Raw genomic sequence first — 26,399 nt, 5'->3', positions numbered from 1 at the left:
TGAGAGATGCAAAGTATATTGAAAGCAGGTGCTTTCACACAGGTGTGGTTCCTGGGTTAATTAAGCAATTACCATCCCATCATGCTTAGGGGGATGTATAAAAATGCCCAGTTGCCCATTATTTTGGCTACCATGGCTAGAAGAAGAGATCTCAGTGACTTTGAAATAGGGGTCTCAAAGGAGCTTAGTGTGTGTCTCAAGTCACCAGATCTCAACCCAGTTGAACACTTATGGGAGATTCTGGAGCGGTGGCCATCAAAAACAAAACACCAAATGATGGAATATCTCATGGAAAAATGGTGTCACATCCCTCCAATATAGTTCCAGACACTTGTAGAATCTATGCCAAGGTGCAATGAAAGTTTTCTGACAGCTTGTGGCGCCCCAACGCCCTATAAAGACACTTTATGTTGGTATTTTGGCAGTCACCGGTATATCTGATGTCTAATGCTTATGAAAATTAATGATCAGGATTATAATAAAACATTTCTCTTGTGAAAGTATCTTTATGTACCAACAAGATTTTTCATTTTTCTTTATATCAAATAATCAAAATCAAATTTTATTCGTCACACGCTTCGTAAACAACAGTTGTAGACAAACAATGAAATGTTTACTTACAGGCCCTTCCCAACAATGCAGAGAGAAAGACATTTTTGAAATAATAGAAAAGTAAAACATGTAATAATAAAAGTAATAAAGTCGATGTGCTGGAGTATTAGATAATTGAGGTAGATATGTACATATAACTAGCAATAAAGAGTAGCAGCATCGTATGTGATGAGTCAAAAAAGTTAGTGCAAAAAGGGTCAATGCAGATAGTTCACGTAGCTGTTAGGTTAAAGGTGCAATATGCAGAAATCGCTCTGCCATTTCCTGGTTGCTGAAGTTCTAATAGTTCACCTAATTTCAGTTTATGTGACAAAACAAGCAAGTATACCGTAGAGAATCAATGTACCACCACTGTGAAATATATTTTCCATGGCCAAAAATATTGTATTTTCAGCTGTTTGAAGCTGGTGTACAAAACCAAAAGATGCAAAAACAAAACTTAAGAACGGGAAGCATAGAAATAGCGCACATAGAACAGATCTACAGCTTCTTAGACTTGATTTCAATGGGAATGACAGATGTATAACACACATGTCTATGTGAATTTGGTCTTTAAAGGTTGCATTCTGTTCAAAACACATATTGTGTCTGTGTCTCACTACTCACATACACTGAGTATACCAAACATTAGGAACACCTTCCTAATACTGAGCTGCACCCCCGTCTCCTTCAGAACAGCCTCAATTTGTCAGGGGACGGACTCTACAGGCTACTGAACGCATTCCACAGGGATGCTGGCCCATGTTGACTCCAACGCTTCCCACAGCTGTGTCAAGTTGGCTGGATGTCCTTTGGGTGGTGGACCATTCTTGGTACGCATGGGAAACTGTTGAGTGTCAAAAACCCAGCAGCATTGCAGTTCTTGACAAGTTACATATTGCAGCTTTAACTATTTAGCAGTCTTATGGCTTGGGGGTAGAAGCTGTTCAATGTCCTGTTGGTTCCAGACCTGGTGCATCGGTACCGCTTGCCGTGCGGTAGCACAGAGAACAGTCTATGCCTTGGGTGGCTGGAGTTTTTCTTAATAAAAAAAAGGCAAAAATTCAGAATTTCTGGTTCTCAATTTTTTTGTGCCTTCTTTGGTGATGTTCTGAAAGACGACACTGCAGAACTGATAAAGTTGGACACTGTATTATACTAAAAGCACAGTACTGTATTAGTGTTAAAATGTAAACTCTTTACACCTGTTTAGCATTAATCATCAAACATCACATTTCCCATCAATAACTCATCTGTAATGGTCTCTGGTGTCGGAGTCATGTAGGTCTGGGTCTAAGAGGATAGACTGGTAGATTTAGTCAGCCAGACAGGGAGAGAGTGTCCACACACACATGCACACACTCACACTGAGGTGCTGCTTCTCAGAGGACAGACAGGTCTGTTTGAGTTAGTCAGCCAGACAGGGAGACAGTGTCCACACACACATGCACACACTCACACTGAGGTGCTGCTTCTCAGAGGACAGACAGGTCTGTTAGAGTTAGTCAGCCAGGCAGGGAGACAGAGTCCAAACAAAGCTAATTATGTAATGGAAGTAGAGCCATGAACCCCACGGGTTTGGCCCACCTTCCTGGACCTGTCTCAAAAGGTGTGTGTGAGAGAGAGACTGCACATGTGCACGTGTTGTGTAGGGCTGGATGCTGATTGTTAACATAAATATTCAGATTTTTTTATATTATTGTTATGGTGATTGAGAGACTTATAAACACTACAAGCTGTGATATCATAAAACGTGCCACCCATCTTCACTAGTCTGTGGTAGAATTTTGGTAAATATTTTTCTCTCCAATTATAGAAGGACAAAATAAAAAGGCTTTTGTAACATGATCAGCAGTTGCTGTGAATAGGAAATATGTCAAATCTAACAGCTACTTTGACTCTCAGGATTATACCAATTTCTGTATTTGCAGGTCCTGCTCTCTCACACTCACACACTTTATTTATCACCAGTGGTGTCCCCTATTTGATGACCCTACTTTAGCATGACTCCACCAGTATTAAGTGTTAAGTCTCTAATCTAAAAGGTACTATATGCTGGCCCACATGACCCAGGTTGACCAAAGTTAACACCAGAGAGGAAGAGGCGAAGCGAGAGGGGTCCACAAAAATAAGACCATAAAGTGAGGAATATTTGTATGGAGGTCAGTGAGAGTGTCCAATTTGGTCAGCAAAAAATGTAATTGCTAATTTGATGCTTATTTGATCGAATAGAAGTTTCGTAATGTTTAGGTTGTTACAAATGCACTGATATAAGTGGATGCACGTGGCATTTTGGAAACTTTGAAAAAAAACAACTTCATATCAGAGTTGTGCCTGTTGTTCACACGCGTATCTGTCCACTCATTGGCGAAACCATCTTGTCAATATAATAGATGATCTTTGACACAAGCTCTGTGAAGTTCTCAGGTCAGGAGTCAGGTACAGCCTACTAGATGGATTTTGAAGTCAACTGATTCTGCCTGCTTGTCTGTTTCTAACACCTCTGCAGAGGTGCTAAACTAGGTGGGGAAGTAGTACAAGCAGGAATGGTTGGTTTAGTAATCCAATTTTTTTGTGAGGGAGCTTGATGGAGTTATTAGTAGTTATAACTAGAGGGGTTAAGAAAAACTCATGGCCCTCGTTATCTAGAACACACCGCATTAGAATTCACTGCTTGTATAAGAGCATGTTCTTTGGAAACGCAAAATCTAAAGTTCAACCCTTGAAGCTATGTTACATTTACATTTAAGTCATTTAGCAGACGCTCTTATCCAGAGCGACTTACAAATTGGTGGATTCACCTTATGATATCCAGTGGAACAACCACTTTACAATAGTGCATCTAAATCTTTTAGGGGGGGGGGGTTAGAAGGATTACTTTATCCTATCCTAGGTATTCCTTAAAGAGGTGGGGTTTCAGGTGTCTCCGGAAGGTGGTGATTGACTCCGCTGTCCTGGCGTCGTGAGGGAGCTTGTTCCACCATTGGGGTGCCAGAGCAGCGAACAGTTTTGACTGGGCTGAGCGGGAACTGTGCTTCCTCAGAGGTAGGGAGGCGAGCAGGCCAGAGGTGGATGAACGCAGTGCCCTTGTTTGGGTGTAGGGCCTGATCAGAGCCTGAAGGTACGGAGGTGCCGTTCCCCTCACAGCTCCGTAGGCAAGCACCATGGTCTTGTAGCGGATGCGAGCTTCAACAGGAAGCCAGTGGAGAGAGCGGAGGAGCGGGGTGACGTGAGAGAACTTGGGAAGGTTGAACACCAGACGGGCTGTGGCGTTCTGGATGAGTTGTAGGGGTTTAATGGCACAGGCAGTGAGCCCAGCCAACAGCGAGTTGCAGTAATCCAGACGGGAGATGACAAGTGCCTGGATTAGGACCTGCGCCGCTTCCTGTGTGAGGCAGGGTCGTACTCTGCGAATGTTGTAGAGCATGAGGTTCTGCTTGAGGTGGTGATCCATCATCCACACTGATATGTCTGCCAGACATGCAGAGATGCGATTCGCCACCTGGTTATCAGAAGGGGGAAAGGAGAAGATTAATTGTGTGTCGTCTGCATAGCAATGATAGGAGAGACCATGTGAGGATATGACAGAGCCAAGTAACTTGGTGTATAGCGAGAATAGGAGAGGGCCTAGAACAGAGCCCTGGGGGACACCAGTGGTGAGAGCACGTGGTGCGGAGACAGATTCTCGCCACGCCACCTGGTAGGAGCGACCTGTCAGGTAGGACGCAATCCAAGCATGGGCCACGCCGGAGATGCCCAACTCGGAGAGGGTGGAGAGGAGGATCTGATGGTTCACCGTATCAAAGGCAGCAGATAGGTCTAGGAGGATGAGAGCAGAGGAGAGAGAGTTAGCTTTAGCAGTGTGGAGAGCCTCCGTGACACAGAGAAGAGCAGTCTCAGTTGAATGACCGGTCTTGAAACCTGACTGATTTGGATCAAGAAGGTCATTCTGAGAGAGATAGCAAGAGAGCTGGCCAAGGACGGCACGTTCAAGAGTTTTGGAAAGAAAAGAAAGAAGGGATACTGGTCTGTAGTTGTTGACTTCGGAGGGATCGAGTGTAGGTTTTTTCAGAAGGGGTGCAACTCTCGCTCTCTTGAAGATGGAAGGGTGGTAGCCAGCGGTCAAGGATGAGTTGATGAGCGAGGTGAGGTAAGGGAGAAGGTCTCCGGAAATGGTCTGGAGAAGAGAGGAGGGGATAGGGTCAAGCGGGCAGGTTGTTGGGCGGCCGGCCGTCACAAGACGCGAGATTTCATCTGGAGAGAGAGGGGAGAAAGAGGTCAAAGCACAGGGTAGGGCAGTGTGAGCAGGACCAGCGGTGTCGTTTGACTTAGCAAACGAGGATCGGATGTCGTCGACCTTCTTTTCAAAATGGTTGACGAAGTCATCCGCAGAGAGGGAGGAGGGGGGAGGGGGAGGAGGATTCAGGAGGGAGGAGAAGGTGGCAAAGAGCTTCCTAGGGTTAGAGGCAGATGCTTGGAATTTAGAGTGGTAGAAAGTGGCTTTAGCAGCAGAGACAGAAGAGGAAAATGTAGAGAGGAGGGAGTGAAAGGATGCCAGGTCCGCAGGGAGGCGAGTTTTCCTCCATTTCCGCTCGGCTGCCCGGAGCCCTGTTCTGTGAGCTCGCAATGAGTCGTCGAGCCACGGAGCAGGAGGGGAGGACCGAGCCGGCCTGGAGGATAGGGGACATAGAGAATCAAAGGATGCAGAAAGGGAGGAGAGGAGGGTTGAGGAGGCAGAATCAGGGGATAGGTTGGAGAAGGTTTGAGCAGAGGGAAGAGATGATAGGATGGAAGAGGAGAGAGTAGAGGCAGAGAGAGAGCGAAGGTTGGGACGGCGCAATACCATCCGAGTAGGGGCAGAGTGAGAAGTGTTGGATGAGAGCGAGAGGGAAAAGGATACAAGGTAGTGGTCAGAGACTTGGAGGGGAGTTGCAATGAGATTAGTGGACGAACAGCATCTAGTGAAGATGAGGTCAAGCGTATTGCCTGCCTTGTGAGTAGGGGGGGAAGGTGAGAGGGTGAGGTCAAAAGAGGAGAGGAGTGGAAAGAAGGAGGCAGAGAGGAATGAGTCAAAGGTAGACGTGGGGAGGTTAAAGTCACCCAGAACTGTGAGAGGTGAGCCATCCTCAGGAAAGGAACTTATCAAGACATCAAGCTCATTGATGAACTCTCCAAGGGAACCTGGAGGGCAATAAATGATAAGGATGTTAAGCTTGAAAGGGCTGGTAACTGTGACAGCATGGAATTCAAATGAGGAGATAGACAGATGGGTCAGGGGAGAAAGAGAGAATGTCCACTTGGGAGAGATGAGGATTCCAGTGCCACCACCCCGCTGGCCAGATGCTCTCGGGGTATGCGAGAACACGTGGGCAGACGAGGAGAGAGCAGTAGGAGTAGCAGTGTTATCTGTGGTAACGCATGTTGTTGATGCGTTGGAGTCTGTTAAGTTAAACCGGCCTCAGAAGTCACATTTTGGAGAGGAGAGGCTCTAACAATCTGCAATAAACGTGAGTGATCTACTGTCCCTGACACTGTGAGCCCTTGGAGAGGACAGAATGTGCCAGAGTCATGACAGGGCTTCTGACAAGGTCCCTGTGCAGCTTTATGTTACCACCTGGGCCTAAACTCTTGCACGTCATAAGACTGTGTTGGCCAGCTGGGCTAAAGCCTACATTAGCTTGGGGACTGGAGAGCTAACGAAAGTTGTCAGGTCTCTGGCAATGTTTCTCATCATGCAAGAGTGGCTACCCCACCCATACAGACACACTTATTAACAACATCCTCTGATTGGCACCATTGTTGAATTCCAAGGCAATATAATGAGCTGTTGAACTCTCCACCCTGTAACGATACACTGAGGCACTGAGCATCTGTGCGGTTGTATTTTGACAGCAACTCTCGCCTGTCTACACTCTTTCCACTCTGGGTTTGTGGATTCTTATGGGGGACGTTGCTGGTAGTGCAGGTGCAGCCAACACGCCCGGTTCCTCTCTGTTTTCCTTGGAGAGAGTGAATTTGCTTTTTGTTTTGATTGGGTCCAGTTAAGAAGATGGTGGTGGGGGTGCGGGGTGGGGAGCTGCTCAGTGAGGTGTCTTGGCTGGCTCACGGCCCTCTCTGATGAAGTCACAGTTGATACTATCTGGCTCTCTTACAAATCCCAGTCAAAACAGCCATTAACAGTATTTTTCCCTCGTTTTGCACTCTTCACCCACGCGGAATAACATGTTACCTCCCTGCACAGAAATTCGGATAAATCTCCCAGCTATTGTTTGTCTGACACACATACTGGTGTTGTTACACTGTTACAATGAGAAGCAGGCATGAGTCACCCACTACTTAATGTGCTGTGGGACCCAGCATATGATGTTAATTTAGGGGAGAGATAATATGACAATGTGTCATATTATATCATTCTAAATATGTTAAGATTAATAATATTTATTATTGCAGTCATTGAGTATAAACTGGACTAGTTATCACTTTTACATTTTAGTCATTTAGCAGACGCTCTTATCCAGAGCGACTTACAGTAGTGAATACATACATGTCATACATTTCATTTTCATTTCATGCATTATATATTTTTTTTGTACTGGCCCCCCGTGGGAATCGAACCCACAACCCTGGCGTTGCACACACCATGCTCTACCAACTGAGCCACAGGAAAGGCTTTTACAATCATACTGTTGTCAAAAAAGGAGATAGAACTAATATTTCTCATAGTTTTCAGACCAAGTTAAATGCCATAGAGGCGATTCTTACAGGCTGGTCAATTTAGGTCTTAAAACAAAAATGTAGGGCAATACCATATTATTAATAGATAAACTTGTCATTTTCTGAAGGGGTTTTGAGATCTTTGTGTCCAAATACCACAAAATTACAGGCCTTGGAAAAATGTGTCGGGACACCAAATCCCCAGGAGTTGAATCTGAGGTGGACACAAGGCTTCGCGAGGCAGAGATGGTTATGGGCAGATGAGAGCGGTAGACACCTGTCAGAAAGAGAGAAGAAGAGAGGGAGGGGAAGACAGGACTAGCCACATAGTCTCAGAAGAGCAGCCAAGCAGTGATGGAAATCTGAGTTGATCCAATGTTTCTGGAACGCTCAGTGACACTGATGTCACTACTCAGTGGGGTACATTCTTGGCACCTGACCTCTGCTGTGTTCTGAACAGGTCCCCGGAAACCCTGTCTGATCTTGCTGTGTTCTGAACAGGTCCCCGGAAACCCTGTCTGATCTTGCTGTGTTCTGAACAGGTCCCCGGAAACCCTGTCTGATCTTGCTGTGTTCTGAACAGGTCCCCGGAAACCCTGTCTGATCTTGCTGTGTTCTGAACAGGTCCCCGGAAACCCTGTCTGATCTTGCTGTGTTCTGAACAGGGCCCCGGAAACCCATCTGATCTTGCTGTGTTCTGAACATGTCCTGGAAACTTCAAAGACTTGTGTGCTCACATACCCCTGGACCCTGTCCGTCTGCGAGCACACACACACACACAAATCTTTATAACACTATTCATGGTTAGTCGTTCCAAGAGCACAAGACAACCCTAACTTTTGACACCGCCTCCTCCCTCTTCCTGTGTTCACCTGTGTGTGTGATTTATAACTCAGAATGGACGGTTCTTCCAATTACCTACTAAACCTTTTATGACCTGCACTTTTATGACCTGCACTGTGCACACACTTATGTAACTTCAAGACCATAACAAAGACCTAACCAGTTTCCAGGGAACCCTGTGACCACTAGATGCAGACAATGGGTCTTGCGAGGGAGAGATGGAACGGAGGGGTGTGTGTGTGTGTCAGATATGTGATGGAGGTGAGTGTGTCCAGACTCCACAGGAGTGGGTGGCTATTATTATGCTGACCTTTGAACCCTAACTCAGGGGGAACTCTTCAGTTACACAAGGTTCTGTGTTTACTGTACATTTGTGTCAAGGCATCCACTTACAGGTGTAGGATCTTAATTTGATCACTTTTAGTGTATTCAAGGTTTAAAATGCTTCTAAAGTTTGTAATTTCCACTTTACAATTTTAGACTTGATTTGCCCCAACAAAATGTTTTACCAACCTCTACAAAAATGTAAATTAATTACAATCCACACAAGAATGAACATTTCCTGTTGCTGCATGATTATTTTCCTGCAGGGAGAAACTGGTCAAATTAAGATCCTAAATCTGTAGCTACAGTACAATATAATGATAACAGTGCTGCACAGCCTCCAATAATCCTTTACTTCTGGCAGAGAGGAATCTGCACTCCAACCTTTCGTACAGTTCAGGATGGAAAGGGATCTACAGAAGAACAGTGTTGTTGTGACTAAACAGTCATTTGTTACTAAACAGAGTCATTTGTTACAATGTACAGACCAGTCCATATTGTAAAGGATTATTCTGTTCCAGGAATGGCAACGAGATGTCTTTATTAAAGTACCTCAAAGACTCTATGACTCATGTCCTTCCCTCCTTAGCACCTGTAACGATGTGCGCTGAGAGTCGAGAAGCAAGTTCAGGGAGTGAATGTTGTAATAAAATAAAAAGGAACACAATACAAAACAAGAACCTCGAACAACGCACAGACATGAAACAGAAACAATGATGCCTGGGGAAGGAACCAAAGGGAGTGACACATATAGGGCAGGTAATCAAGGAAGTGATGGAGTCCAGGTGAGTCTGACGATGCGCAGGCACGCGTAACGATGGTGACAGGTCTGCACCATAAGGAGCAGCCTGGTGACCTAGAGGCTGAAGAGGGAGCACACGTGACAGTACCAAATACATTTTCTAATATAATATACACACACACACACACACACACACACACACACACACACACACACACACACACACACACACACACACACACACACACACGTCTGAAGTTTACATACACTTAGGTTGGAGTCATTAAAACTCGTTTTTCAACCACGCCACAAATTTCTTGTTAACAAACTATAGTTTTGGCAAGTCGGTTTGGACATCTACTTTGTGCATGACACAATAAATTTTTCCAACAATTGTTTACAGACAGAATATTTCACTTATAATTCACTGTATCACAATTCCAGTGGGTCAGAAGTTTACATACACTAAGTCGACTGTGCCTTTAAACAGCTTGGGAAATTATGTCACGGCTTTAGAAGCTTCTGATAGGCTAATTGACATAATTTGAGTCAATTGGAGGTGTACCTGTGGATATATTTCAAGGCCTACCTTCAAACTCAGTGCCTCTTCGCTTGACATCATGGGAAAATCAAAAAAAATCAGCCAAGACCTCAGAAAAAATATTGTAGACCTCCACAAGTCTGGTTCATTCTTGGGAGCAATTTCCAAATGCCTGAAGGTACCACGTTCATCTGTACAAATAATAGTACGCAAGTATTAACACCATGGGACCACGCAGCCATCATACCGCTCAGGAAGGAGACGCGTTCTGTCTCTTAGAGATGAATGTACTTTGGTGCAAAAAGTGCAAATCAATCCCAGAACAACAGCAAAAGGACCTCGAAGATGCTGGAGGAAACGGATACAAAAGTATCTATATCCACAGTAAAACGAGTCCTATATCGACATAACCTGAAAGACCGCTCAGCAAGGAAGAAGCCATTGCTCCAAAACCGTCATAAAAAAGCCAGACTACGGTTTGCAACTGCACATGGGGACAAAGATTGTACTTTTTGGAGAAATGTCCTCTGGTCTGGTGAAACAAAAATAGAACTGTTTGGCAATAATGGCCATCGTTATGTTTGGAGGAAAAAGGGGGAGGCTTGCAAGCCGAAGAACACCACTCCAACCGTGAAGCACGGGGGTGGCAGCATCATGTGGGGGTGCTTTGCTGCAGGAGGGACTGGTGCACTTCACAAAATAGATGGCATCATGAGGTAGGAAAATTATGTGGATATATTGAAGCACATCTCAAGACATCAGACAGGAAGTTAAAGCTTGGTCGCAAATGGGTCTTCCAAATGGACAATGACCCCAAGCATACTTCCAAAGTTGTGGCAAAATGGCTTAAGGACAACAAAGTCAAGGTATTGGAGTGGCCATCACAAAGCCCTGACCTCAATCCTATAGAAAATGTGTAGGCAGAACTGAAAAAGCGTGTGCGATCAAGGAGGCCTAATAACCTGACTCAATTACACCAGCTCTGTCAGGAGGAATGGGCCAAAATTCACCCAACTTATTGTGGGAAGCTTGTGGAAGGCTACCTGTAACATTTAACCCAAGTTAAACAATTTAAAGGCAATGCTACCAAATACTAACCAGTGCTCCCGCACATCGGCTAACTGGGCTATCTGCATTGTGTCCCGCCACCCGCCAACCCCTCTTTTACGCTACTGCTACTCTGTTCATCATATATGCAGTCACTTTAACCATATCTACATGTACATACTACCTCAATCAGCCTGACTAACAGGTGTCTGTATGTAGCTTCGCTACTTTTATAGCCTCGCTACTGTATATAGCCTGTCTTTTTACTGTTGTTCTATTTCTTTACTTACCTATTGTTCACCTAATACCTTTTTTGCACAATTGGTTAGAGCCTGTAAGTAAGCATTTCACTGTAAGGTCTACTACACCTGTTGTATTCGGCGCACGTGACAAACCTTGAATTGAATGTAAACTTCTGACCCACTGGGAATTTGATGAAAGAAATAAAAGCTGAAATAAATCAATCATTCTCTCTACTATTATTCTGACATTTCACATTCTTAAAATAAAGTGGTGATCCTAACTGACCAAAGACAGGGAATTTTTACTTGGATTAAATGTCAGGAATAGTGAAAAACTGAGTTTAAATGTATTTGGCTAAGGTGTTGTCACAATGGGTGTTGTGTGGATTCAGAAGAGTCCGGCGCAGGAGACAGAATGATTCCGTGAATGAATTTACTAAAATATCCACACGGAAAATATGCAAAGGTATGGAGTGCAAAGCGTGCAAAAAGAAACGCCCCACCCTTAAAAGAATGTAACCAGGGACGCAGCCCAAACGAATAGCGGAACTCCAAAAATACAGAACCTCATGACAAACACACCCTGACAACACGAACAATCCCGCCCAAACAACAAACCTAACTAACTAGCCTAAATACCCCTCCCCACTAACAACTAACACAAAACAGGTGCGCAACTAACCTAGGCCTAACTAACAGAACGTGAAACATAAATCGATGGCAGCTAGTAGGCCGGCGACGACGACCGCCGAGCGCCGCCCGAGCGAGGAGGGGCGCCACCTTCCGTAGGTGTCGTGACAGGTGTATGTAAACTTCCGACTTCAACTGTAAATCAATCTTCCCTATTCCATTCTGACTCTCAAGTATGAATATGTTTAACCTATATTTCCTTCCACTTGTACCTACCCATGAGCCCTCATCTCACCACTCCCCTGCCGTTACTACCTCTACTAACCTCTCTCCACGTTTCTATTTTCGTCAACCCTGTCCTCACACATCTCCTTCTACCCTTGTCACCTAACCCCTTTTTCCATACCTTTGCCCATCTTCCCCTTTCTCACCCCTTTACTCCGGTCTCTCCCCTCCCTCCCTCCCTCCCTCCCTCCCTCCCTCCCTCCCTCCCTCCCTCCCTCCCTCCCTCCCTCCCTCCCTCCGAGTGACGGTTGATTGATGTGTTTGTCAGCATCTCTCTCTCAGAACAAAGACGATGTCATCACTGAGAGACACTTCAGATGAATGACTGAGTGTGTCGAAGCCACTTCTTTTCCACTGCTCCCACTAATAGCCCTTCTGAGTCTGACAACACATTCCACACGATCCATCATTGAGTTATGTCTCAATTAGAACAGGGGGAAAGCGGAGGCAACATAAAACATTTCTCAGGGGGGAAAGGAGGAGTCTGTCAAAATGAGAAGAGTGCAACAGTGTAGAGATGCTGAACACAGAGGAAGAACGCTCAGAATGTTAGAGATTATAAATGTGAAATGTTTTGTATTAGTATTATAGCTTAGACCTACCTGAACGTGGGTGACAAGGTGGAATGACAAGGTAAAATGACGGTAAGGAATAATATACAGAGTGGATGCATTGATCTTAATAATTAGAAAACAATTTTATTTCAGCATTTCAACAATACAAAATATTTTATCTATAAACAAAACTTGACATTCGCTTACTGGCTATTTACTGTGGGTTACTAGCTATTTACTGTAGGTTACTAGCTATTTACTGTAGGTTACTAGCGGAACACAGGAGTGATGGTTGCTGATAATGGACCTCTGTATGCCTATGTAGATATTCCATTTAAAAAAAATCTGCCGTTTCCAGCTACAATAGTCATTTACAACATTAACAATGTCTACACTGAATTTCTGATCAATTTGATGTTATTTTAATGGATAATTTATTATAATTTATTTTATTTTAAACAAGGACATTTCTAAGTGACCCCAAACTTTTGAACGGTAGTGTGAATATATATATATATATATAAAAAATATTGAATATACAGTATGTATATTCATGTATATATATGTTTTTAACCAAATAGGGGTATATTCTGTATACACACCCCTACCTTGTCACAACACAACTGATTGGCTCAAATGCATTAAGAAGGAAAGAAATGAACTTTTAACAAGGCACACCCGTTAATTGAAATGCATTCCAGGTGACTACCTCATGAAGCTGGTTGAGAGAATGCCAAGAGTGTGCAAGGGTGGCTACTTTGAAGAATGTCAAATATAAAATACATTTTGATATATTTAACACTTTTTTGGTTACTACATGATTCCATATGTGTTATTCCATAGTTTTGATGTCTTGTCTATTATTCTACAATGTAGAAAATAGTAAAACATTTAAAAACACCTTTGAATGAGTAGGTGTGTCCAAACTTTTGACTGGTACTGTATATCACTTGCACTTCTAGAGGCCCTAAAGGCTTCTAAACTTGCAGTGACTACAGGGCAAAACAGACCAAAGAACATGGCAAATACTAAACCATTAAAGGTTTCAGACTTGCTGCCACTCCAATCTGTCCCCTACTGTATGCACATTCAATTGTTGAGGCACTACTACCACATACTGTATCAGTTAAATTGGTACCTCACTCTCACTAACCGGTGGAACAAATGCAGCCTCTTACAAGGCACACCTCATAATATGTTAATGAAAACAACAATACCATGAACCCACTACAGGGAAGGGTACAGTATTCTGTGGGGTGGAATTACAGTACCATTGGAAATATAGCACTTTTTAACAGGAATGTACTTTTAAACCAAGTTTCTTAGGAATTGTATAGTATCAATTAATCAGTTACGCCTAAAACCACCCAGATTGCATTTCTATTTAGGGCAATTAATCATTCATATAGTACTTTACTGTTAGTTTTGTATAATACTATAAAAACAACAAGATGCTTTACAGTGTAGGTCCAGCATCATCAGACCGCCGCATGTCGTTCACCCCGTCTGGCACACGGACCGTTATGCCCTCCAGATCTCTGGATAGGCAGACCTGACAACCCAGACGAGACCTGCAGGACCGCAGACAGCAGGTACAGGGACAAGGCCATTACACACACTTTATTAACAGGGAACCATGTTGTCAAATCTATTCCCTTCCCACTAGCACCTTGGTTTGGCTCTTTTGTGGTTAAGGCCCAGGCTGGTCTCATGCACTTTGTGACAAAATCATTTATAAAATAAACATCTACAAAAATCTAATTTGATGCTACAGACAGTTAAAGCAAACACCAAGTCTTAAAAGTCTGTGGTGGAGGGGTTAATAATTAAAAAAATATCACACTAGCATAGAAGCGCACATACACTATGTTCACATTCACATGTGAATAGAACTTATGTAACATGTTATGTTATCATTCCAAATGTGTGAGTTACTGTGTAAACTGTTTGTCTTAAACTGGGATGGGAGCCATGTGGGAGAAGCACATCCTCATTAGTAGAGAAACCCACAGTCAGTATCTGGTATTGATGTGTTCCAGAGAATCATGTTAGATATGTGAAAGGTCAGCCAGGGGAAAACTCTGGTCTTGACCAGGTTAAAATGTTATAGACAAACAAGAGTCTCAACTACAAGGTGGCTGAGAGCATCACGTTGCTGAGACAGAGCACATGTGAGGGAGAAAACACACATTTGATATGCATTATTATCGTACTGATTTGATTTGTCACCTGAGGGGAATTAGTACCCTTTTCATACCTAACTAATTATATTCTAATGTGAAGTGAATTGGAAAGAAACAATTATCTTAAATTAATCAAACTGTGGTGATCTTTAATCTGCTCATCTCACCCGGCAACTGAAACTCTTGATCTCTATTGGCTGGAAGCCTACCTGAAATAATGTGATTTATCAGCAGGTGAAGCCGTGGGCCAGGCTCAACATGTTCATAGGTGTTCTATGTGTGAGTGTGTGTGGGAGAGAGTACATACTATGTGATGTGTATGCATCAGCAAGCGTGTCACTCATTTGTCTGTGAGGCCTTTAATAGGGCAGAATCATCTTCCCGCCAATGTGTGTTTTGGAATGTGTATGACTCACGTATCAGTGAGGCCAAAGGCCAGGTCCAGCATGTCATTCTCCTCATCAGTGATGGGCCCCAGCTGGTTGTACACCTTCTGATCCAGGATCACATGACAGGTGGAACAGGCCAGGGTCCCCTCACACGCACCTGGGGAACACACATTTAAAATCAAACTGTTAAGGGATGATGTATATCAAGATCTATCAGTAGAGAACAGCCCAGTCCTATTGGGGAATGACTTCACTGACTTTCCGTTCATTTGATTGAAACCACAGGATGTATACATCGTATTACCTTTAACCTGCAGAGAGAGAGATATGTAAGGCCTAGCACATAAAGGGGGACCATTCCAGCTGAGGATGTCAGGGGGTGTGGTTGGAGATAAAAAATAAATAAATGATGGGATATGTAAGGATGATGTTCTGAAGGAACTGGATTAATGTCTACTCTAATGCGAGGAGAGAGGAAGAGGTGAGAGGTTGTGAGAAAGCTTTACACCAGCCCAACCCACGGACCTGCCCAGAAACACTACAAAAATCAGTTCAGCCTATCAAAAGCACATTCCATTCAGGACTGACTTCCTTCTGCGAGAGGCGGGTTCACGTGTTGGTAGCTCAGTTGGTAGAGCATGGCGCTTGTAACGCGAGGGTAGTGGGTTCGAGTCCTGGGGCAACCCATACATAAAATGAGGGGGCGCTAACAATGGAAAAAAAGCCCATTGATTGTCTATTACCAGAATGCTAACAATTTGCACAGGTAATAGCCAAATCACATAGATGCTGTTAGCTAAACGCTAACGAGCGAAAACTAACCAACTAATTGCAAAGACGGGCAAATCCAGCTCAAGTTATACAAGCATAGCTAGTAGCTACCCAATGTAATTTTCGGTGAGTGTGGATACTTACAAGCGAAAGTGAACGAGAGAAATTGTGCAAATGAACAAAGTTGCGATTCATGGTTTTCTGAAGGAAGAGCGGCATGTGTACACAGAGCAGATGGGAGAAGAACGGAGGAGGAAAAAAAACAGTAGTAGAAGGCACAGGGAAAAAATGTCAGCTGTACAGAACTCATCCAGAACTCTGACTTCTGGCAGAAATATATATATACTGCTCAAAAAAATAAAGGGAACACTTAAACAACACATCCTAGATCTGAATGAAAGAAATAATCTTATTAAATACTTTTTTCTTTACATAGTTGAATGTGCTGACAACAAAATCACACAAAAATAATCAATGGAAATCCAATTTATCAACCCATGGCGGTCTGGATTTGGAGTCACACTCAAAATTAAAGTGGAAAACCACACTACAGGCTGATCCAACTTCGATGTAATTTCCTTAAAACAAGTCAAAATGAGGCTCAGTAGTGTGTGTGGCCTCCACGTGCCTGTATGACCTCCCTACAACGCCTGGGCATGCTCCTGATGAGGTGGTGGATGGTCTCCTGAGGGATCTCCTCCCAGACCTGGACTAAAGCATCCGCCAACTCCTGGACAGTCTGTGGTGCAACGTGGCGTTGGTGGATGGAGCGAGACATGATGTCCCAGATGTGCTCAATTGGATTCAGGTCTGGGGAACGGGCGGGCCAGTCCATAGCATCAATGCCTTCCTCTTGCAGGAACTGCTGACACACTCCAGCCACATGAGGTCTAGCATTGTCTTGCATTAGGAGGAACCCAGGGCCAACCGCACCAGCATATGGTCTCACAAGGGGTCTGAGGATCTTATCTCGGTACCTAATGGCAGTCAGGCTACCTCTGGCGAGCACATGGAGGGCTGTGCGGCCCCCCAAAGAAATGCCACCCCACACCATGACTGACCCACCGCCAAACCGGTCATGCTGGAGGATGTTGCAGGCAGCAGAACGTTCTCCAAGGCGTCTCCAGACTCTGTCACGTCTGTCACGTGCTCAGTGTGAACCTGCTTTCATCTGTGAAGAGCACAGGGCGCCAGTGGCGAATTTGCCAATCTTGGTGTTCTCTGGCAAATGCCAAACGTCCTGCACGGTGTTGGGCTGTAAGCACAACCCCCACCTGTGGACGTCGGGCCCTTACCACCCTCATGGAGTCTGTTTCTGACCGTTTGAGCAGACACATGCACATTTGTGGCCTGCTGGAGGTCATTTTGCAGGGCTCTGGCAGTGCTCCTCCTGCTCCTCCTTGCACAAAGGCAGAGGTAGCGGTCCTGCTGCTGGGTTGTTGCCCTCCTACGGCCTCCTCCACGTCTCCTGATGTACTGGCCTGTCTCCTGGTAGCGCCTACATGCTCTGGACACTACGCTGACAGACACAGCAAACCTTGCCACAGCTCGCATTGATGTGCCATCCTGGATGAGCTGCACTACCTGAGCCACTTGTGTGGGTTGTAGACTCCGTCTCATGCTACCACTAGAGTGAAAGCACCGCCAGCATTCAAAAGTGACCAAAACATCAGCCAGGAAGCATAGGAACTGAGAAGTGGTCTGTGGTCTCCACCTGCAGAACCACTCCTTTATTGGGGGTGTCTTGCTTATTGACTATTATTTCCACCTGTTGTCTATTCCATTTGCACAACAGCATGTGAAATTTATTGTCAATCAGTGTTGCTTCCTAAGTGGACAGTTTGATTTCACAGAAGTGTGATTGACTTGTAGTTACATTGTGTTGTTTAAGTGTTCCCTTTATTTTTTTGAGCAGTATATATTTATTTAACCTTTATTTAACTAGGCAAGTCAGTTAATAACAAATTCTTATTTACAATGACGGCCTACCACGGCCAAACCCTCCCCTAACCCGGACGACGTTGGGCCAATTGTGTGCCACCCTTTGGGACTTCCGATCACGGCCGGTTGTGATACAGCCCGGGATCAAACCAGGGGCTGTAGTGACACCTTAGACCACTGCGCCACTCAGTAACTTCATCACCTCATGTGCGTTTCACAATAAAGACTCACCAATAGATAGATATAGACTGCTATGGACTCACCAGCTCCTGCTTTCTCCCGTTATGCTATTTACAAACAAACACGCGACTGGCTCAACTGGGAAATACGGTAAGGTGAAATGAAGAACGCAATCTGCTTCATCTCCTAACGTATTGCACAAGTTGACTGCTGGTATTTACTTAAAATGTAGCTACAAATCTGAACATTACTTGAAAACATTCTAATAAATAGTTTTGACGGTATTGAAAAACCATCCCATGGCTTTTTCCCCAATACCCCGGGTATACGGTATAACACCCAAGACTAGAGACTAGAGACTAGAAGCAGCCTTCGTTTACTGCTCTCTCCCCCTCTCTCTAGACAGGGGGATGAGGAGTCCTGACATCTGCAGGGGAGGACAGAACCCCAGACAGGTTTTCCCCCTCTTTCGCTTTCTACCATGGCGCTCTTTCAGGGATCCAGATTGTATCATGTCAATGCCTAAATAGGACAGATGTGCAGGAGAAATGAGCTGGACAGAGAGACAGAGGGAAAGATAGAAAGCCTTGCAAACATCAAAGGTGATGTTGCTGACGCATATTGTGTTCACCCCCTCTCTTTCCCTCCCTCCCTCCCTCGGTTCTCTCACTCTGTCTGGATAGAATTCTTGATGCTGGGGATCATCCATATAAAGCCATGGAAACATTTAGTAGAAGTGCCAGAGGTAACTGGGCAGCATGTTAAAGTGCCACTCTTGGTGAGAGAGTGACAGTCTAACTACACGCCCTAATATGGAAATAATGCCATGTCATCCTCTGGCTTCTTCATCAGCTTCTTGTAGGAAATGTATATTGGATCTTATCAAATAAACACAGCATCAGAAATATGGACCCACATTGACAATTGCCAAGATGCGAACAGTATCCATAAGCCTGCAGACTACATCACCATGGCACACCTAGGACTGGCACAATTACCGTATAACAGTGCATGGATGAAGACCGTCATAACAATTTATTTTTTGTTCAACAAACTGACTGAAGATGTGATGGCCGGGCATTCGTGTGGTTGAGTCTGTTTCTGCGGTAACATGGACTCTTAACAACGTGATGAAACTTTGTTGCTCCTTGTGGAAACAAGGAAGGTGTTGTAGCAAACAAGTCTTCAGTTGCCTATGCAACAGCAGCACACATCGAAATAGAATGAATAGAACAGGCTTGGAACCGCTAACCCTGGCAATTTGACTGGTAAACTCATGAGTACACTCGCAATGGCTACCTGGTATTGTGATGCACTAATTTCCATGGTAATGTGTACTGAACAAAAATATAAATACGCAACATGTAACAATTTCAACGATTTTACTGAGTTACAGTTTATATAAGAACATCAGTCAATTTAAATAAATTCAATAGGCCCTAATCTATGGATTTCACATGACTGGGAATATAGATATGCATCTGTTGGTCACAGATACCTTAAAAAAAAGGTAGGCGTTTTGCCTCATGCAGTGCGACACATCTCTTTCGCATAGAGTTGATCAGGCTGTTGATTGTGGCCTGTGGAATGTTGTCCTACTCCTCTTCAATGACTGTGTGAAGTTTCTGGATATTGGCGGGAACTGGAACACGCTGTCTTACACGTTGATCCAGAGCATCCCAAATGTGCTCAGCGGGTGACATGTCTGGTGAGTATGCAGGCCATGGAAGAACTGGGACATTTTCAGCTTCCAAGAACTGTGTACAGATCCTTGCGACATGGGACCGTGCATTATCATGCTGAAACATGAGGTGATGAATGGCAAGACAATGGGCCACAGGATCTCGTCACGTCTCTCTCTGTGCATTCAAACTGCCATCGATAAAATGCAATTGTGTTTGTTCTCCGTATCTTATGCCTGCCCATACCATATCTCCACCGCCACCACGAGGCACTCTGTTCACAACGTTGACATCAGCAAACCGCTCACCCACATGACGCCATACACGTGGTCTGCGGTTGAGAGGCCGGTTGGAAGTACTGCCAAGTTCTCTAAAACAATGTTGCTTATGGTAGAGAAATGAACATTAATTCTCTGGCAACAGGTCTGGTGGACATTTCTGCAGTAAGCATGCCAATTGCACACTCCCTCAAAACTTAAGACATCTGTGTCATTGTGTTGTGTGACAAAACTGTGGCCTTTTATTGTCCCCAGCACAAGGTGCACCTGTGTAATGATAATTCTGTTTAATCAGCTTTTTAATATGCCACACCTTTCAGGTGGATGGATTATCTTGGCAAATGAGAAATACTAATAGGGATAAACAAATTTGTGCACACAATTTGAGAGAAATAAGCATTTTGTGCGTATGGAACATTTCGGGGATCTTTTATGTCAGCTCATGAAACATGGGACCAAAACTTTACATGTTGCATTTATATTGTTGTTCAGTGTAGAATGTTAATTCAAATGATGCAGATTTGGCTCATGCAATGGAATATTTGGTAATGTCAGTTGAGTTGAATCAATAAATAACAGCACATATTAATGGGAACACTTCCTGCTTTGCTCCTCGCAATGGCCGCCAGTCCACCCATTATGCTATCACAGACTTGAATTGGGACGCCAGTTCTCTTCATTCTATTTCTATGACAACAAAATGTGCGTAAAAAAATAATAATTACACTGACCGCAGTCATTTGGCGGGCCAATTATGTCATCCAAAATTCCCTGACCATCACAGCCCTAGGTACACCACACTTACCAAAACCTTCAATATCTAGGTTTTGTTCGACCACCAGGTCTAGAAGACTGTCGCCCTTGGCACTCGAAGTGGTGATCTTCCGCCCATCGCGGTTGATGAAATAGACAGTCACCTTCTCCTCTGACCTAGAGTAGGATAGAGAAAGTGAATGGAGACAATGAGAGAGAGAGAGAACCAGGGTTCTTTTCAGGTGAGCCAAGAATAACATAATACAAAACCATCACAGGATAAAAACATTTTGGCTTGCCTTTGAACCCAACTAAAAATGAGTTTGCATGACGTATGTTAGCATTGCCAGGATATTTTGTTACCTTTGAAGTCTCAAAAGGTAACAAAGTATGCAGGTAATGCACTGGCGTAACGTAGTTTCACTGGAACCCGACAGTCACTCAAAGTATAGACTACCAATCGCTGTCAAAGATCCTGAAATGTTGACGTTTATGCAGCTGCATGCCTATTGAATTGATGATAGGCTTTCTGTGGTGCCAGGGCAATGGATAAATGTTTATTGGTAGGCCTATTAATGGCAAATAATAGTCAGTCCACCCTCAAAACACTAGCTTACTGTATTTAGCTGCTATTTATAAACTTTTTATAAAAATTACACATCAAATAGCCTAACAATGAGGAAAAGAGTAGTCGGCTTGAGGATAAATTCAGCCACTATTTATTGTTGAACTTACAGCCTACACAAATGGCCTGGAATATTCAAGGTAAATTTAATGAAATCTAATTAAATCCAATTTGGGAGACTCCCCTGGTCTCCTGAAGTCCTCATTTTTTGTGTGTAAATGTTTTCACCATGGCCTGAATGTCCAGGTTGCTGGACCGATTGTTTTCTATACCGAGTATTGCCAACCCAGACAGTCTTTCCTGAGACACTGTGTATAACACTCAGTGGCCTGTTTATTAGGTATTAGGCTCAGGGAAATGTTTCGCTCCTACAGACAGTCACGTGGCCATGGCTTGCTATATAAAGCAGGCAAACAGGAACATTAGGATGGGCAAAACGAGTGACTTTGAATGTGGTATGATCGCCGGTGCCAGGCGCACCAGTTCCAGTATCTCAGAAATGGATGGCCTTCTGGGATTTTCACACACGACAGTGTCTAGGGTTTACCAAGAATGGTACACAAAGAAAAAATATCCAGTCAGCAGCAGTCCTGTGGGCGAAAACAGCTAGTTGATGAGAGGTTGAAGGAGAAAGGCAATAATTGTGCAAGCTAACAGGCGGGCCACAAACAGGCAAATAACGGCGCAGTACAACTGTGGTGTGCAGAGCAGAATCTCGGAACGCAAAACTTGTCGGTCCTTGTCACAGATGGGCTATTGTCATGACACCTATGGAAGGTGGCGCCCCTCCTCGCCCGGGCGGCGCTCGGCGGTCGTCGTCGCCGGCCTACTAGCTACCATCGATTTATGTTTCACGTTCTGTTAGTTAGGCCTAGGTTAGTTGCGCACCTGTTTTGTGTTAGTTGTTAGTGGGGAAGGGTATTTAGGCTAGCTAGTAGGTTTGTTGTTTGTGCGGGATTGTTCATTTGTCAGGGTGTGTTTTGTTATGAGGTTCTGTATTTTGCCTTTTGGAGTTACTGGTTACGTTCTTTTAAGGGTGGTGCGTTTCTTTCTGCACACCTTGCACTCCATCCCTTTGCATATTTTCCGTGTGGATATTTTATTAAATTAATTCACGGAATCATTCTGTCTCCTGCGCCTGACTCTCCTGAATCCACAAGCCACCCGTTGGGACAGCTATTGCAGCAGACGACCACACCGGGTTCCACTTCTATCAGCTAAAAACAAAAATAAGCGGCTCCACGTGATCACCAACACTGGAAAATTGAGGAGTGGAAAAACATTGCCTGGTCCAATGAATTCCGGTTCCTGTGGCGTCATGCTGATAGCGGTCAGTATTTGGCGTAAGCAGCATGAGTCCATGGTCCCATCCTGTCTGGTGTCAACGGTACAGGCTGGTGGTGTTCTTAGTTTTAAATTTTTTGAAAGGGGCATGCTTATTTAAGATGGTGAGTAAATTATTTTAAAGAACGACCATGCATCCTCAACTGACGGGATGAGGTCAATATCTTTCCAGGATACCTGGGTCAGGTCGATTAGAAAGGCCTGCTCGCAGAAGTGTTTTAGGGAGCGTTTGACAGTGATGAGGGGTGGTCGTTTGACCGCGGACCCATAGCGGATGCAGGCAATGAGGCAGTGATCGCTGAGATCCTGATTGAAAACAGCAGAGGTGTATTTGGAGGGCAGTTGGTCAGGATAATATCTATGAGGGCGCCCATGTTTACAGATTTAGGGTTGTACCTGGTGGTTTCCTTGATAATTTGTGTGAGATTGAGGGCATCTAGCTTAGATTGTAGGACTGCTAGGGTGTTAAGCATATCCCAGTTTAGGTCACCGAACGATGAGACAGCATATAGGGAGGTCAGAGACCTGGCAGTGTGGTGCCAGGAAAACCTACCCTTCAACGTGATCAAGACAAAGGAGATGATCGTGGACTACCGGAAAAGTAGGTCCAAGCACGCCCCCATTCTCATCGATGGGGCTGTAGTGGAGCAGGTTGAGAGCTTGTCCACGTCACCAACGAACTATCATGGTCCAAACACACTAAGACAGTTGTGAAGAGGGCACGACAACGCCTATTCCCCCTCGGGAGATTGAAAAGATGTGGCATGGGTCCTCAAAAAGTTCTACAGCTGCACCATCGCAACTGCTCGGCCTCCAACCGCAAGGCACTACAGAGGGTAGTGTGTACGCCACAGTACATCACTGGGGCCAAGCTTCCTGCCATCCAGGACCTCTCTACAGTACCATGCGGTGTCAGAGGAAGGCCCTAAAAAGTCTCCAGCCACCCTAGTCATATACTGTTCTCTCTGCTACCACACGACAAGCGGTACCGGAGTGCACAGTCTAGGTCCAAAAGGCTTCTTAACAGCATCTACCCCCAAGCCATAAGACTCCTGAACAGCTAATCAAATGGCTACACGGACTATTTGCATTGACTCCCCCCCCCCACCATTTTTAAGCTGCTGCTACTCTCGGTTTATTATCACTTTACCTCTACCTACATGTACATATTACCTCAATTACTTTGACTAACCTGTGCCCCTGCAAATTGACTCTGTACTGGTACCCCCTGCATATAGCCTCGTTACAGTTATTTTATTGTTGCTCTTTAATTATATTTAAAAAAAATTTAAAACATATTTTTTATTTACCGTAAATTCCGGACTATAAGCCGCAACTTTTTTCCCACGCTTTGAACCTTGCGGCTTAAACAATGACGCGGCTAATATATGGATTTTTCCCGCTTTCAAATTTGTGGGTCCTGACAGCGTGGAGCATTGTCAAAAAATCCACTATCATCAACGGGTTTCGAAAGGCTGGACTGCTGCGTGTTGAAGAGGGCTCAGCGGGGGATTTGCCTCCGGATGAGAGTGACGAGAGCGACAATGAAAACGATCCAATATCGGATGAAGCAATTCTGAGGCTATTCAACTCCGACACCGAAGGAGATGACTTCAGTGGTTTCAGTGCACAGGAGGAGGAAGATAGTGACCAATGACTTTCTTGGTAGGCTACTGTTCACTGCTAATTTTAAGTTTTTGGTTACAAGCCGTGTTTCGTTAAAGCCTATTTTTTTTTTTTTTACAAGCCGTGTTTCGTTAAAGCCTGTGTAAAGTTAATTTGTTTCAATGTACCGGTAGGCACCTGCGGCTTATAGACATGTGCGGCTTATTTATGTTCAAAATAATATATATTTTTAAATTCAATGGGTGCTGCTTATATTCAGGTGCGCTCAATAGTCCGGAAATTACGGTATTTCTTACAGCAGTTTATTTTAGTAAATACATTCTTAACACTTATTTTTCTTAACTACACTGTTGGTTAATGGCTTGTAATGTAAGCATTTCACTGTAAAGTCTACACCTGTTGTATTCGGCGCATGTGACAAATACAATTTGATTTGATACATGCCAATATACACTGAGTGTACAAACATTAAGAACACCTTCCTAATATTGAGTTGCACCCCCTCATGGACTCTACAAGGTGTCGAATGCGTTCCACAGGGATGCTGGCCCATGTTAACGCCAATGCTTCCGACAGTGTGTCAAGTTGGCTCGATATCCTTTGGGTGGTGGACCATCCTTGATACACACAGGAAACTAATCAGGATGAAAAACCCTGCAGTGTTTTTGACAGAAACAGGTGCACCTGGCACCTACTCCATACCCCATTCAAAATGTACTTAAATATTTTGTCTTGCCCATTCACCCTCTGAATGGTACAAATACACAATCCATGTCTCAATAATCTCAAGGCTTAAAAATAATTTTTTAACCAGACTCCTCCCCTTCATCTACACTGATTGAAGTGGATTTAACATGTGACATCAATGAGGGATCATACCTTTCACCTGGTCAGTCTGTCATGGAAAGAGCAGGTGTTCATAATATTTTGTACACATAGTGTATACGCGAAATAAGGGACTGTTGATATTGCAACCACAGAACTCAAACGCCAGTTCACCAGTATGAACAAAATCTATTGTATTGTTCAAGCCCTCAAGAACTGTCCGCTAAAGATGATCTGTTTGAATCTGTCCAGTATCCAGACTACCTGTCCCCAGAGCTTCCTATACAGTTAAGCTTGTTTCGTAATGTGTTGAGGCCGGCCATTAAGGAGAATGAGAGGCTCAATTAAAGATGTTGTGGAATTTGTATTTGAAGCACCCTTCTGCCAAGTTTCCCTGATGTTGCTACAACAATCAAGTTGTTTTTACCGTCCCTGTAACTGTCACTTCTGCGGAGAGATCATTTTCTAAACTAAAACCTTGAACTCATAAAAACCTACCTAAGAAGCATTAGGGTCTCAGTCTGATATGGGCTTTTGAACACCTGAGTAAACTCCACTCACTGCACGGGCGCCATCAAGGCATTTGTTCACCGATACCCTTTTAAACATCAGTAGGGCCTACCGAGTGGCATCGCAGCGCTAGCTGTGCCACTACAGATTCTGGGTTCGAGTTCAGGCTCTGTCACAGCCGGCCGCGACCGGGAGACCCATGGGGCGCGGCCAGGGGCGAAAATCTGACATCAACTTTGGAGGGGACAATTACATTACATTTTCTCAAGAGCAATTCCTGAGGGGGACACCAAAAGTAGTGCTGTAACACATAGCCTACGTGGTAATATGTTAAATGTATATTGAGGAACCATAATTACTACTACTGGATAATTGATAGGTACAGTAGTTAACAGAAGGGTTGTCCCAACTTGTTCAAATGTTTAAATCATCATCATAATACTACTACTAATAATAGTTATAGCAGTGTTCCTTATCAGTCCAGTATGTCTGCAGGTATTTGTATTTACAACCAGCAATACCAAGAAAGGCCAGTAGGTGGCAATGGTACTGTACACTGTATGGGTGCAGTTTTCGTAAATACAATGAACATGGTGTGATCTCGTCTAAAATAATCTCCATTGAGTAACATCACAAAGTTGTTCTCCGTATTGAATTGACCTTTTAATTTTACTTTTTCTGATACATTTATAAAGTCATTAAATATGTGCCACTGGCCTGAGTCTACTACAATAGCTTTACAAGAACAAAAAGCTAAAAATAAGTACAGTTCTAAAAGC

At 44.1% G+C, this 26,399-nt stretch overlaps 1 protein-coding gene across 2 annotated transcripts in view; it reads right to left on the bottom strand.

Annotated features, from left to right (window-relative positions):
* Positions 1-12,635: 12,635 nt before the first annotated feature.
* Positions 12,636-26,399, bottom strand: part of LOC106582038 (adrenodoxin) — a 30,135-nt gene continuing 16,371 nt past the window's right edge. For both annotated transcript variants that reach the window (XM_045704658.2, XM_045704659.2), the window contains 3 exons: positions 20,743-20,867; positions 15,113-15,242; positions 12,636-14,084 (listed from right to left, as the gene is read on the bottom strand). In XM_045704658.2, the coding sequence (XP_045560614.1) occupies positions 13,970-14,084; positions 15,113-15,242; positions 20,743-20,867 (370 nt within the window). In that variant the 3' untranslated portion in view covers positions 12,636-13,969. The remainder of the gene's footprint in view (positions 14,085-15,112; positions 15,243-20,742; positions 20,868-26,399) is intronic.

Source organism: Salmo salar, chromosome 21 (assembly GCF_965601325.2).
Source record: "Salmo salar chromosome 21, fSalSal1, whole genome shotgun sequence".
Taxonomy (NCBI): domain Eukaryota; kingdom Metazoa; phylum Chordata; class Actinopteri; order Salmoniformes; family Salmonidae; genus Salmo; species Salmo salar.
Note: the sequence above shows the minus strand (reverse complement) of the source record. Positions and strands in the feature narration are given on the sequence as shown.